We start from the raw sequence: 14,127 nt of genomic DNA on the forward strand, positions 1-14,127 counted from the left end.
CATTGGTGTGCTTTTTTTCTGGTTTGTGATGTGTGAGGAACCACCACCAGGAAATGGAAGGAATGATTCAACCAAAAGCCAGCCATGGCCCATGAGCCATGGCCGGGCAAAGAAAGAAAGTCTCAGACACGGAACCAACGAAGCACCACATAAAATAAGCCTGGCCTTTTGTCCTTGCGTCCGCCGTTGACCGGCAGCAGACAGGGAGAGGTTCCCAGCCCAACTAACGAACCCAAACCGCCTCCACCACCACCACCACCTTCCCTCCGCCGCGCGCCAAAATCCAATCAATCCCGCCGCACGTGCGCCGCTCAAGCTCCTCCTCATTCCCTCCCATGGTCCACCCCCACCACCGCCGTGCTCATGCCGCGTCGTGCCGCCCGTAAACAAACGCCGCGGAGGGGGAGGTGGATTCTTTTTTCTCGGGTAGGAGGACGGCGCTGCCGCTGCTGCGCACAGTAGTACGGGACAGTTGTCCGGGGAGAATAGTTTAATTCTCCGGGCCGGGTGGGGGTGGGGTGCGGGGCCGGCCTAGGTAATGGCCGCCGTGCCCTCCTCGACCGTGCGCCTCCCGCACCTGCAGACCCCGCCCCGGCTTCCAGGGGTCGTCGTCTCCGCGCCCGCGCCGCCGCTCCTCTTCCCTTCCCCCCTATCCGCCTCGCCTTTCTTGTCGCGGCCTTCCCGGTGGTTACGGGGAGGAGTCGTTGGCCTAGCCCCTTCTTGGCTAATTTAGGAGGAGGGCCCTGCGCCTCTGGTGGGGGAGGAGGGATCGAGTCCACGGCTCTCCCGGGCGGCGCTGCGGTGGCCGGATTTGCTGGTGCCGGCGAAACTGCTGCCGATTCGGTGGGTTCCTGCTTCGCCTCCGCACTGCTGTGATTTCTGTTTCATTTCGTGCTGTTCTGTCTCCTGTTCATCCCTGCCTCTGTTGCGAGCTGTAATGTGCAGTGGATTCTCAAGATCCCGTGTGTCAGATACAGATAGGCAGGCTACTTTTGGGAAAGAGCATCCTCTGTGGATGTGGGGGCTGTTTTTTATGTGAAAGGTTTCTGTTTATTCTGGCTTGGGCCATACATCAGTTCTTCAGGTCTAGAGTGTGGGGATTTGAATTTGAACAACAATTTAGATCCAGGAGGTTCTTTTGGGGTGTAAATATTCTCCTTCATTCCCTTTTTATTTTCTGGGACAAGTGCATGCACATGCTTTCTTTCCCCTATTTATTTGTGCTGATGTCAGAGTTATCCCCCTGTTCATCTAATTAGTATTTCCTTGAGATGAACCGCGCAATCTTTAATTTCTATCCAATAATGTGGTCAGATTTGAGCCTGGAATAATAAGCTTCGGTTGTCTTCCGCGGACTTCAAAGCGAATGGCGTTTCCAGATGATGAAAAGATGAAGGTGCGTGTCTCTTGTTTCACCCCATTTTGCTCCTCTTTCTTAGTTTCAGAGATACATCATTGACTGAAGTATTTGACTTTACATCATTGTACTCCAGGGCTGTCGTCCAAAGATATTCGGGGCGAAAGATAAGAAAGCCGCGAAGAAGACAGACCGTCCAAGCTCCTCTGCTGGTAGTTAATCTTAATTCTTTTGGAAGCTGAATAACCGAGTCACTGTCTTGTAGTAATAAATAGATGAGCATAATTTTATCAAAATTTAGCTCATCTGGGTTCATTTTTTTTTGTTAAGTTGGTTGTCAGTTCATTAAGTCCATTGAGCCTCTGTCAACTTCGTATAATCCATGCTATGAAGAAGCAGCCAGTTCAATGGAATATGCTAGAATTCATGTGTTCAAGATTCAAGAATTACACATTTTGACATTTTGTATCGAATTCGGTACAATGTTAATAGGATTTCGTGATGATACTGTTCCATGTTCTCTTGTCATCTACTCATCTGTAGTTAAATCTGCACCAAGCTCCTCCAAGGCGCAATCTTCTTCCCCATTCAGACCACTTTCAGGTAGCTTTCTATCTGGCACTTTGCTGCACTGGATTACTCTTTGGATGCTGCTGGTTTTATTTGACTGTCTTATTCTTGTGTTTCTTTGGACTAATTGGAAGCAGAAGTTAGGAGCATGCGCGAAGTTCGGAGCATGCGTCTGAGCCATTTTCTAGCCCGTTCTCCAAGTGTCATAAAAACTGAATCTTTTAGGTCAGGTCAAACAGCCAAACTTGCATTTTCAGTTATGTGTCACTCTATAGTTGGAAATCATATTGGTCTCTTGAATTTTATTTAAATTCACTCATTATACAGGGTATTTATTTCTACATGGAACGTTGGAGGAAACACACCTACCGCTGAGTTGAATCTGGACGACTTCATTCCTGCAGATGACCACTCAGATATTTATGTTTTAGGGTATGTAATCCATCTGTTTCTCGCAGTTCTGAAATGTACGCCTGTCAATACTAGTAGTTGCAGACTTGCGGTGCCGAAAAATTCATAGAAGAATACGCAGTGATCGACTTACATACTTTCTGTACATTTCACTCCCCCTATTCATAAACTCGTACTAAATGTAAATTAATAAAAAACAGTATGTTATGCTTTCCTTTTTTTTTTGTTTCTTACAGTCCTTTGGGTGTTATTGACATTCTGGCATTTAATCTTTATCACAATAAGCTGTATTTTCCTTGGAGTTAAATTGGCTTGTTGCAGTGAACAGACAACATTCTTACGTCTTTTTTCTATCGTTCACACAGTTTTCAGGAAATTGTCCCTCTCAATGCTGGTAATGTGCTTGTGATCGAAGACAACGAACCAGCTGCAAGATGGCTTGCTCTTATAAACCGCACGCTAAACAGAACAGTTGACGGGGATGCTGATATCTTCTGTCACAAGCCATCTCTATCCCTTGATTCAACCTCTTCTCGATCTTCATCGAACCTTGATGCTTCTTTCTCCAACCGCTCTGGTTCTGCAATCTTCCAGTCCTCCTTAAAGTCTATCAGGAAGCCTTACATGCCAACTCAGAGAAAACTGCTCAAGATCTGCAACTGCTCAGTTGAAATGCCCAGGAAATCCTACAAAGATGCTTGCTTTGGATGCCCACAAGCATACATTAATGAGACCGACTCTTCGGAAGAAGATGAAGTTGATGACAGATCAAATAATGCTTCTGGTTATGTGGTTGATGGAGTGATTTCGTCTGCTTCTGCCTCTAGTGACCAGCTAAAATATAACCTCGTATCTTGCAAACGAATGGTTGGTATTTTTGTTACAGTATGGGCAAAGAAAGAACTAGTGCCGCATATCGGTCATGTGAGGACATCATGTGTAGGCCGTGGAGTAATGGGTTATCTTGGAAACAAGGTTAGAACTGAATCTGTATCCAAGTAATTCCTTTTGATTATGCAAGGTGTAGCATGCCCTAAATTTTTATGGAACTAAAAATGTTATGATAGTTGCAAAGACATTAACAAAGACAATTATGTAGTACTATGCTCATGCTCTGTTTCCTGTATCATGTTTTTTATCGGATTCAACATTTGGCTACAACAATAACAACTCCGCCAAAAAAACAGAACTGGAAAAAACTCTGAAGCATCCTAAATGGTAGATCCCCTAATTCTTTTATGCCTTGCACTTACCTTTTGGCTTCAGGGATGTATATCAGTGAGCATGACACTGCACCAGACAAGCTTTTGTTTCATCTGTAGCCATTTGGCTTCAGGTGAGAAAGAAGGCGACGAGTTGCGGCGCAACTCAGATGTTTTAGAGATACTGAGGGCCACGCAGTTTCCAAGAATTTGCAGAAGAGCTGGGCAAAGAATCCCTGAAAAAATTATTGACCATGAGTAAGATACTAATGCTACAATTATTTTAAAGCTTTTATTTTATTGTGCTGTTATCTGATTATTGTGCTATTTATTTTAGCCGGGTGATATGGTTGGGGGATCTGAACTACCGTATTTCCTTGAGCTATGAAGATACCAAGAAACTTCTGACGGAAAATAACTGGGATGCCCTTTTTCAAAAGGATCAAGTAAGCACCTAAAAAAATGGTGCCCATTTTTTTGTAATTAGTTGAGCGCAACTCAATTTCCCCAACGAGGAACTAAGCAAGTAAAGTAATGGAATGAGAAAAGACTTGACTTTGTAGAATTTTCATTTTCAGCTTAACACTGAGCGCGATTCTGGAAGGGTATTCAGGGGTTGGAGCGAAGAGAAGATATATTTTGCCCCCACATACAAGTACACTTTTAACTCAGATTCTTATTCTGGAGAAACTGCAACCTCAAAGAAAAAGAGGAGAACCCCAGCCTGGTATTTATCTTGTTCATATTAATTCATTTTATCTTACAAATAACTCCTACTTTAACAGCCATGACAACCTTTAGTACTCCCTCTGTTCACTTTTATAAGGCCTTGAAGACATTTCAGACAGGGTGCGAAGTAGCTCATTTTCAGTTGTCTAAAACGACTTACAAAAATGAACGGAGGGAGTAGTATTAATAATTAATTATGACGGTATGACCACAAATTATATTATATATCTGTGTATGACTTCAATAATCATGCATGCCCATCTTTGTGTGCCAGAAGAAGCTTAGACATAGTTTGTTCTCTTGAGATAAAACCAGGTATATTAGCACAAGCATATTGGTTAAAGTTGTGGAAGCAAAAACAATAGAACTATTCACATCATCACATAACTTACAAAGAGGATGTTTAAAAAATCTCAGTCTACATTTCAGTTGATGTATCTTTTTGTCTTGCAATTTAAGACCTAACTATACAATGAACCGCTCCCTCCATCCCATAATATAAGAGCGTTTTTGACACTAGTGTAAAAAATGCTCATATTATGGGACGGAGGGAGTATTAATGAGTTATCAGTTCATGTAAGCTAAGTAGTTCAACTTGTTCAGGTGTGATAGAATACTATGGCACGGAGATGGGATTGCGCAGTCATCCTACTTCCGTGGGGAGTCTAAATTTTCTGACCATCGTCCTGTCTGTGGATCATTCACTGTGGAAGTGTATTTGCTGGACGGCAAATCAAAGAGGCGCACATCTAACACTAATATTAGAATTGGTGCTGAAGAGCTCTTACCGACGAGTAAGAATAAGGTTACCAAAGGTGTGCACCTTCTTTATTTTCAGTTAATATGTGCAAAATAAAGCGCACCTATGAAAGTTTACATAAAGCAATGGGAACTCCAGTATATGCATAGACAAGTTAATAAGTATGATCATAATAACACTGCAGGTGCTGGGACCAAAACCACAAAATAAATCGGCTCATGTCATGCCACTCATGGAGGAAGGTGCTGAGGAAACTTTCTGCGGCTGCTGCTTGGTATCTGTTTCCAGCAAATTGTTTTCTCACAGAGAGAAAGGTGATTATTATGTTGTACAGTAAATGTAATCACATGTAGTTTTCCAATGGCAAGATTAGGTTATATACTTCAAAAATTCCCACGATATTCTTTTTTGTTGGTTCGGGTAGAGCAAGAAAGCCTCTGCACAGTTTTGCAAGTTGTGTCTTACAAACCACTGTAGTTGTAGATGTGTCAAGCTTGAGTTTTGTCTGGAGCAAAGTTGTACTGAACGAAGGCATCCAATCAAATTGTACAATACATTCTTTCTCATCTTGATACACAAGATCAGTGTGATGGTCATTTCTTGTGAATACTATTCATATTCTTCCTTTTTTTTCCTTGCTTTGTGTTCGTGATCTCATTTGGTAAAAGTAGAGGGAAAGCCCCAAATAAAGTCCACATGTTTCTTTTCAAAGAGGAAGCACATAATTCTTGAACTTGGTTCATGACCTGTAAGCCCAAAATAGATGATGCGGAATGATAAAAGGATCTGAGTTCAGGAATAATTATTCTCACAATTCGTGTTCAACCACATTTTTCTGTTTTTACGAAAGAATATATGCATTACTACCCATGCCATAAAAGCCACTTGCGAATTTACACATAAAACCACACAAGCAGCAAGGGCGCTTCAACTCAGATGGTTTTTATATGGAACAGTTAAATTCAGGCAACAAACAGAAAAATTCACAAATCAAAGAGGCATTTTAACTTGAAGATTGGGTCTACAAATATTGTAAGGATATATTCATGCGATAAACATCGTGTAATGCGGTCTTGAGTCGGATGGCTTGAAATTCAAATTGAAGGCTTGGCAAGTATTTTACGCGATATTGTGATAACCGCAAGTTTGAGCTTAGCTAAATTTGCTAGAATTGAGGGCAGAACTATGACTTGGATTGGTTCTGGCCCGTCAGATTCTTTAGAGCTAGCCGGTGCTGCTTGTATGGACACTGTGAATTTACCCGCAAAATTTTTGTTGCACTAAAACAAGGCATCCGATCAAAATGTTTTTTTTAGCAAAAGAGGGTTTCCCCTCCGATTTCATTTAAAGAAATCAAACAATATTCCAGAACAAGTTTGCAAGAACTCGACTCTAAACTGACTAAGAAACCAAATGAGCAGATATCCAAACCAGAACAGTGTAGGGTTTTTTCTCATCTTGATTTTCCATTTTGTGAATGAACACAATATTAGTATGATGGTCATTTCTTGTGAGTGCTATTCATATTATTGCTTTTTCCCCTGCCTTTTATGTTCGTGACCTCATTCAGCCAATTGCATCTGTTGCCGCTGTTTGTCTGCTGTTCTTGGCTGGTATTTGAGGAAAGCTTTGCTCCAAGCAAAGTAGAGGAAAAACGTTCGTGGGCAGTAAGTCGGAAGAAATAGATGATGCAGAATGATAAAATGATTTGAGTTCAGAAATATTATATCCACAATTTGTGTTCCATCGCATCCTTTTTCCTTTTACCAAAAATCATCGCATCACTACCGATGCCATAAAAGCTTCTTGCGATTTAAGTTCAGTCAACAAAACACAAGATTTCACAAATCAAAGGGGTGTTTTAACCTGAAAACCAGGTCCACAAGTAGTGTAGGAACACACAAACTAAGCCTAGTTTAGATGGTTAGTTTTCTTATGATGGAACCAACCCACCTCGGTTCGAGTCGTAAACTTGGCACGTTCTCGTGAAAAGCACCATATCGTACGGTGCTGAATCAAATGGTTTTAAATACAAATTCTGAATAGACATCGCGTCTAAGCTTTTGATAAACATATTGCTACGTGTAGTGGTTACTTTAAATCGGCGGTTATGGCCGCGACGGCGGTGTCCGGTGCTCTCACCACGTCGTCGACCCCGACTTTCAAGCACAATTATTTCATCAAGCGTCCCGGATGTGGTCGAGGCGCTGATTTCAAAGATGAGAAGGGTTTTTCCAGGCAGAAAGTCGATGTTCAACTCAAAGCTACCACTATAATATCAAAATTTGATGCAGACTTTTGTACAACTCTAAATAAAAACTCCACGGGGCCAGTGGAACACGACATCTCTGTGCGCACGTTTGGCGGTCGGTGCCCCCCATGATTTCGCCGGGCGTGCGCGCACGTTTCTTCGCTGCGTGACGGCCGTTGGATCGTCGGATTCTGACACGTGAGCGGCGCGGATCTCTCCCGCCTCGCAGCCCAGTCCCCCACTCCCTCCCTCCCCCTGAAGCGTGGCCACTGGCGACCACTCCCAGGCTCCACCTCGCCGCCACCGCCGCCGTCGCCGCCGTCGCCGCGGCGTCTTCTCCGCCTCCCTGCCTCCATTGGTCGCCGGCGTCGGCTAGACAAAGAGGGAGAGGTCGGCTTAACTGCGATGGCGCGGGCTCCCCTTCCTGGCCCCGCTCTGTCCCTCCTCGCTGTCATCCTCCTCCTCGTCGGCCGCCGCGGCGCTGCCGGGGGCGGCGGCGGAGGCGGAGGAAGGGGCAGCTCCGTGTACCCGGCCCCCGTCGTCTACCCGCACCACTCCAGGCAGATCTCCTGGCATCCCAGGTCAGCCGATTTTTCCACCGCCCCTGCGCTCGCCTTGCTTCATCTCGCCTCCGATCTCGATTTGGGCGGGGTCGTCCAACCAGACGGCTGATACGTGCTTGATGGCCTGCGCAGGGCCTTCCTCTACCCGCACTTCCTCACCGACGACGAGGCCAACCACCTCGTCTCCCTCGTCAGTGCTTCTCCCGCTGCTCCCAGTCCCCCATAGAAACTCAGAGAGCTATTGCTGTGGGGCTGTGTCTGATTCTGGGGTTCTCCTGCTTGTTTAGGCCAGGGCGGAGCTCAAGAGGTCGGCGGTCGCCGATGACACGTCCGGCAAGAGCAAGCTCAGCGAGGTCCGCACCAGCTCCGGCACCTTCATCGGCAAGGGCCAGGTCGGCCATTTGCTTTTCAGCTCATAGGCATTATATCTTAGAAAAGAAAAATCCATGGATTGGTCATCTCTCTTGCATGTTTCATCTGAAATTTGAGCTCAGCATCTTATGTAGTACTACAATTTTCATGTTCCATAGCAATTACTCATATGTCATATGTACTCTCTTATAGGGCACTGTCTATATATGTACTCTTCATGTTCTTTTATTTCTCAAGGGAACAATATCTTGTTTATTTAGTGACTAGCCATAGCTGGGGTCCAGGAGTACAGTACAGTTCAGGTATTTTCTTCTGATGATCAATTTTTTCATCCGATGACCAATCATGTCCAAACTTGTAGGATCCAATTGTTGCTGGTATAGAGGATAAAATTGCCGCATGGACATTTCTTCCAAAAGGTTGTGAGACAATAACATTGCACTTTTCTATTCATGCATTTCGGGGGTGCTTATTATTGCAGTTTGTAGAGAATAAAAATATGTTCCATTTGTGAATTGTATTTGAGTTTGATAGGGGAAGAACTTTTTTTAGCTGGTTAGAATCCAGTCCAACGGACCTAACCAAACTGTGGACAGATCTTCATAGAAACATAAAAAATGTCCAAAAGAGGTAGAACTTTTGCCTTTCCATCAAGTTAGGAAAGGAGTTCTCTAAAAAAGTTGAGAAAAGAGTATGAAGTACAAATTCACTTCACACGGAGATACAAGTGCATCTAGCAGCTCAAGGTGTAGAAAAAGAGCTAAAACATCATACTGTCCTAGTTACCCTACGACATTGTACTAGTTGGCCAAATTCTATGCTCAAACTACCACAACATGTCACACACTATGTTCATCATTTCCATTTGTTTTCCTAATTGTATTTTGTGCTTTGCACAAGTTTTCAATGCAAAGGGTTAAGAGCCATGGTGTTTTACCCTCTTTGATCATGTCCACATTTGACTTGAGAACCTGTAGAACAGCTACGTGTTTTTACTTGGACATATCATGTATCTGTTGTGGTGTCAAACACTCAAACCCAATGCACTACAACACCTTTTGCTGTTGAGCATTGGCATTAGTTTGGACTTTGAATGTCATGTCATAAAAATCCTGGGCTTGATAAAGAGGATTTTTCAGGGTTATTTATTTGCTGCACTTCTGTTTATATATTCCAATTTTATGTGTATGGTAGAAAGTTGAACTTCAAGGGTCTGAGAGTCTTACTGTTTTCAGTTTTGCTTATAAGTGTTATAAAATGACCAGAGAACGGCGAAGATATGCAAGTTCTAAGATATAAGCGTGGTGAGAAGTATGAACCGCACCATGATTTCTTCACCGACAGTGTTAACACTATCCGTGGTGGACATCGTGTAGCTACTGTACTCTTGTACTTGACAGACGTTGCAGAAGGAGGGGAAACGGTTTTCCCCTTAGCCAAGGTAAATTTTCTTTCTTCACAGTGGTGGTGCTCAATAAGATAGAAAATGTGTCAGATTGCTGATTTTTCGTCTGAGCCAGTCGCAAGTAGCCATTAGCACCGTAGTGTTCTCCTGTACTTCTATTTTTGCGATGACTCCTGTACTTATTCCTAGATATGCCTATTCATTTGTCAAACAGGCACGTAAAGGATCACACCATAAAGATTTGTCAGAATGTGCACAGAAAGGACTTGCAGGTATAATTTTCGTGCTATTTTCCTTTTTGGCGGTCCTAATTCCCGAGTTACCAATTAGACACCCGAAACATTTCTTGACTGACATGCACCTGTATCCATCGTTCCTTAGTGAAACCACGAAAAGGGGACGCCCTTCTGTTCTTCAACCTTCGCCCCGACGCGGAGACAGACCCGTCGAGCCTCCATGGCGGATGCGAGGTCATCAAGGGGGAGAAATGGTCTGCCACGAAATGGATCCGCGTGGCCTCGTTTGACAAGGTCTATCACATGCCAGGCAACTGCACCGACAACAGCAACAGCTGCTCGCAGTGGGCGGCGCTGGGAGAGTGCACGAAGAACCCGGCGTACATGGTGGGAACCGCGGCGCTGCCCGGTCACTGTAGAAGGAGCTGCAACGTGTGTTAGCGCTGGAATGGAATCCTTGGAACGCCGCTTGTTGCTGGAGTTGGGGTTCATAAAGGAGCGGCAATGGCGGGTCGAACTGAGCTGGTGTCCCACGAGGTTTGGTCGTCCAGATGGTACCGGTTTCTTGTTACTCCCTGATGACAAGCTGGTTCCTGGCTACCAATGTTTATTTATTGATTTGTGCTAGGCAGGCAGAGATGGGTTGATTGTTAGAGTTGGTCCATGACAGGTTTCATGAGCTTGTGGTGCCGTTTTGTGTGGGTAGACTGTAGGGACTGTAATCTCTTTTCGCACTCTTGTGCTATACTAGTATATATATGTAGCACGAACACGCCCTGAATTTGACTACTGTGGCACTATTACAACGAACTGAGGGAGTGTTTGGTTCAGGGACTTTTTAGTTCCAAAGACTAGAAAAAGCCCCTAATAAGTCCTAGGAACCAAATGAGAGGGACTTTGGGACTAGAAAAAGACTTTACTGAAAAGTCTTTTTAATTAGTCTTTGAGACTTAAAAAAAGTCCTAGGACTTCTGAACCAAACACCCCCTGAATCGTTCATGTGCACAGAAGAGAATGTCGTTGGGCGCTTGCCCGTGGTGTGATGATGCTGAAGAGGAGGCGGTTTGCACGGAACTGCTGCAGATGAGGGAATTGAATGCCTCTCGTCTGGATCACGAGAGGGATTGCTGGCTGGTGATGCCTTTCATTCATTGCAACCGCAGAAAGTGCCTTGAATTCAATTCTTCATCGCCCCCGAAATGCGGAAATGGCTACTACTGTAGCCACCTTGCGGTTGCCGCCTTGCCTGACTTGCGAGGTTGCGACCGAAGGGGGAGACTTGTGTGAGATCTATGAGATCGATTTTTTTGAAAAGAAAAACATGCTCAAAGATTCTGAAAAATTGTGTAGACACATCAACGTTTGATGTACAATCTCAAAAAAGTTTCAGCTCCTAATTCAACTTACATTAATGGAAACAAAAAAGAATCGAATTTGAATAATATCAAAGTGCTATTCACCCACGCTTTCATTGTTCGCATTTGAATTTGTCTTTTTTGAATCTCTAAATGTACATCGAGTTTTCAGCTGATTTTTTTTTCCGGAGTTGCAGACATACCCCACATGGATGTACTCAAATAATTTCAGATTTTTAAAGAACATCTAAATATGATTTTTTTAGGGTTGATCTGACAATCTCATCTAAATGTCCCCGCGATATGAATGATTGAGCATACATTCATGCACTCATACGTAATGTACCGTGTTGGTAGAGTACAGCACGAAATTAGAAGGAATTTCGTGCTGTAATGGAGCATGGCAACCGGACGGGGGCACGCTTAGTTGATGCGACTGACGGATGTTTGTTCGGGCCACGGCTCGGCGTCACGAGGAAGGTGTGATGCGAGGGCGCATGCGCACACGACAATGTTATCGAGAGTTGCTACACCTCAGGTCACGAACGAGTTTATGAGTGAGCGACGGATCAATTGATTAGCATAGCACATAACATGTTGGCCGGAAATAACTGGTACTGTATTTATCTACTACCTAGAATCATCATACTGGAGTACTAGCACACACTGAGAAGCATGCCAATCATTCACGCGACAGTTTTTTATCGAAGGATGAACAGTCTCGCTGGCCTTGTCCGCTTAGAAGAACACGATCCCGACGGCGAAGGAGGCGGCGAGGGCGACGAGAACGCCGGCGGCGTGGATGCTGCGCGCGGCGTGGCTGGGCTTCGGCGACGCCGGCGGCGAGGCGAACGGCGAAGGACCTGCGACGGAGATGGCATATACAGGAGTATATTAGTTGTACGCCTACTATACCACTGCAGTACTCTGCTCCATGGCACTAGTACGTGATGACAAGCACGTGAACTGAAACTGTGTCTATACTCTGGACCTACGAGCATACATGTGGCCACTGAATTCTTCAGCCTTACTTCGGTTTTTCTCTTCTTTTATTTATGTATATATATATTATATTTAACTAATACTCCCTCTGTTCGGAATTACTTGTCGCAAAAATGGATGTATCTAGACGTATTTTAGTTCTAGATACATCCATTTTCGACACAAGTAATTCCGAACGGAGGAAGTATCTAGTACTATCAATTTCTTGTAATTAATCATTCCTCTTGGTCTTTGACTCTTGGGCAGCCAGAAAGAATTATTAAACTGAAGCCACAACTGAAATTCTACTGGTACTGCATGCGGCGGCGCTTACCAGCAGGGTACTGCGGGCTGTCGCCGGGCGACATGGGCGAGGGAGATCCCGGCGCGGGCGCCGGAGATGGGCCCAGACGAACATTGTATCCCATTGCTGCGAGAATAATATCCACACAGATCAAATCCACCTCAATAGAGACTCGTAGAGCAGCAAATCCAGCGGCAACCTGCAGCGGAAGGGCTCGAGTTAGTTTATTACTACCTGCGCAGGTGCTGAGCGGCGGGGTGGCGACGCGGCAGACGCCGGGGAGCGCGAGCGCGCGGGCGTAGTCGACGGCGATGCCGAGGGAGTCGGCGGCCCCGGAGAGGAGCTCGCAGAGGCAGACGGGGTTGGAGCCCACCATGCCGGCCAGCTCCGGGCAGCACGGCTTTTCCGGCGCCCGCGCCTTGCTCCCGGCCTGCACGTACGGCAGGCAGTCCGTCATGTTGAGCAGCGAGTTGAGGCACGCCGCGCTCAGCCCCGCGGCCGGGCCCGGCGCCGCCGCCTTCGGGGGAGCCGAGGGTGGCACCGCCACGTGCGGCGCCTGCGCCTGCGCGCATGAGAGTGAGAGTGAAAGCGAGAGCAGCGCCGCCGCGACCAGCACGGCCGGCGCCGACCGCTGGCGTGGCGTCGCTGCGAGCGCCATGGCTGCGGCCTGCGGCGGTCAAGGGCGGGCGGCGGGTTTGTTGGGAAGCGGTGGGAGCGAATTAATGCGGTGGCGGACGGGAGGGAGGATGCGGGCGAGCGGTGCGGCTTGGAGTGTAGTAGTGCAGTGGCGGATCGGAGGTGGCGTTTATATAGCCGTGCAGCGTGGGGGAGGTGGCAACTGGGCTGCACCAGCCAGATGTTGTGTGCCATCGAATGAGCGGACTACGTGGCGAGCGGCGGCTGCCAACTTTCGGTGCATTTCAAGGGCATGCATATCTATCTCTAGGATTCGCAGGAATTTCACGTGAAATTTGGTTAGTTTTTTTTTTGAACACAAATTTGGTGAGAATTTGGCATGAATGAAACAGCGTGAATCCCGCAGGAAGCGGATACGAGAATTCACATCCCATCAAGCTCTGCAACCACTCAGAAAGCTCTCCGTGTGTCTACAATGGACACTGAATTCTTGCTGCAAAATGGAGATTGAGTTCGTGGGAGAAATAATGACCCCGTGCATGGTGCTTTCCAGTACGTGTTGTGGATGAGGATGGTGTCCTATTGCTAGCTTTGGAGGCTGTTTGTTAGCAATGGCGGCAATGACGGCAGCAAGAGCACGGTTAGAACCAGTCCGTTGCTCATAACGAACGCGATGGTCGATCTATCCCGCCATTCCCATTACTGACGGAATGGAACGTCCGTCTTCTCCTCCTCCTGCTCTTCTTCTTCCTTGTCCGGCGATAAATGCGCTCCCGGCGGCGCACTCCACGACCGGTCGACGACGCCTGGCTGGAGGAGGACGAGGACGAGGACGACAGACACAGTTTGACTTTGGCATGCGCGATGCGTGCATGGCAGTGCACACACAGCTGTTCTTGCTCACACGGGCAGGCATTCAGATCAAGCAAAAAAATAGCAGTGTCAAAGTGGAGTGCGTGCCTTCTTTCTCCCTGGGAATCAATGGCGTCACGTCG

At 46.1% G+C, this 14,127-nt stretch overlaps 2 protein-coding genes across 7 annotated transcripts; one reads left to right on the forward strand and one right to left on the reverse strand.

Moving 5' to 3' along the window:
- Window positions 1-210: 210 nt before the first annotated feature.
- LOC119284461 (probable prolyl 4-hydroxylase 4) lies at window positions 211-10,666 on the forward strand. 4 transcript variants are annotated; one of them, XM_037563590.1, is made up of 18 exons: window positions 211-843; window positions 1,315-1,396; window positions 1,494-1,569; window positions 1,901-1,960; window positions 2,065-2,152; window positions 2,255-2,359; window positions 2,704-3,313; window positions 3,605-3,798; window positions 3,878-3,986; window positions 4,119-4,267; window positions 4,873-5,074; window positions 5,214-5,303; window positions 6,652-6,696; window positions 8,131-8,235; window positions 8,577-8,634; window positions 9,481-9,656; window positions 9,835-9,892; window positions 10,002-10,666. In XM_037563590.1, exons 2-18 carry the CDS (start codon window positions 1,367-1,369, stop codon window positions 10,295-10,297), a joined length of 2,451 nt encoding a protein of 816 aa, XP_037419487.1. In that variant the 5' UTR covers window positions 211-843; window positions 1,315-1,366; the 3' UTR covers window positions 10,298-10,666. The 4 variants fall into 4 exon arrangements, with proteins under 4 accessions (XP_037419487.1, XP_037419467.1, XP_037419472.1 ...); XM_037563570.1 differs by lacking the exons at window positions 6,652-6,696; window positions 8,131-8,235; window positions 8,577-8,634; ... (1 more) ...; window positions 9,835-9,892; window positions 10,002-10,666 and having other exon boundaries at window positions 218-843; window positions 2,062-2,152; window positions 4,873-5,084; window positions 5,214-5,638; XM_037563575.1 differs by lacking the exons at window positions 6,652-6,696; window positions 8,131-8,235; window positions 8,577-8,634; ... (1 more) ...; window positions 9,835-9,892; window positions 10,002-10,666 and having other exon boundaries at window positions 220-843; window positions 4,873-5,084; window positions 5,214-5,638.
- Window positions 10,667-11,748: 1,082 nt separating this feature from the next.
- On the reverse strand, window positions 11,749-13,259 carry LOC119284486 (non-specific lipid transfer protein GPI-anchored 2-like). 3 transcript variants are annotated; one of them, XM_037563616.1, is made up of 3 exons: window positions 12,870-13,259; window positions 12,527-12,695; window positions 11,749-12,074 (listed from the first exon to the last, which is right to left on the reverse strand). In XM_037563616.1, exons 1-3 carry the CDS (start codon window positions 13,152-13,154, stop codon window positions 11,950-11,952), a joined length of 579 nt encoding a protein of 192 aa, XP_037419513.1. In that variant the 5' UTR covers window positions 13,155-13,259; the 3' UTR covers window positions 11,749-11,949. The 3 variants fall into 3 exon arrangements, with proteins under 3 accessions (XP_037419513.1, XP_037419507.1, XP_037419499.1); XM_037563610.1 differs by having other exon boundaries at window positions 12,527-12,622; window positions 12,731-13,259; XM_037563602.1 differs by having other exon boundaries at window positions 12,527-13,259.
- Window positions 13,260-14,127: the final 868 nt, after the last annotated feature.

The sequence above is a fragment of the Triticum dicoccoides genome, chromosome 1A (genome assembly GCF_002162155.2).
Source record: "Triticum dicoccoides isolate Atlit2015 ecotype Zavitan chromosome 1A, WEW_v2.0, whole genome shotgun sequence".
NCBI lineage: Eukaryota > Viridiplantae > Streptophyta > Magnoliopsida > Poales > Poaceae > Triticum > Triticum dicoccoides.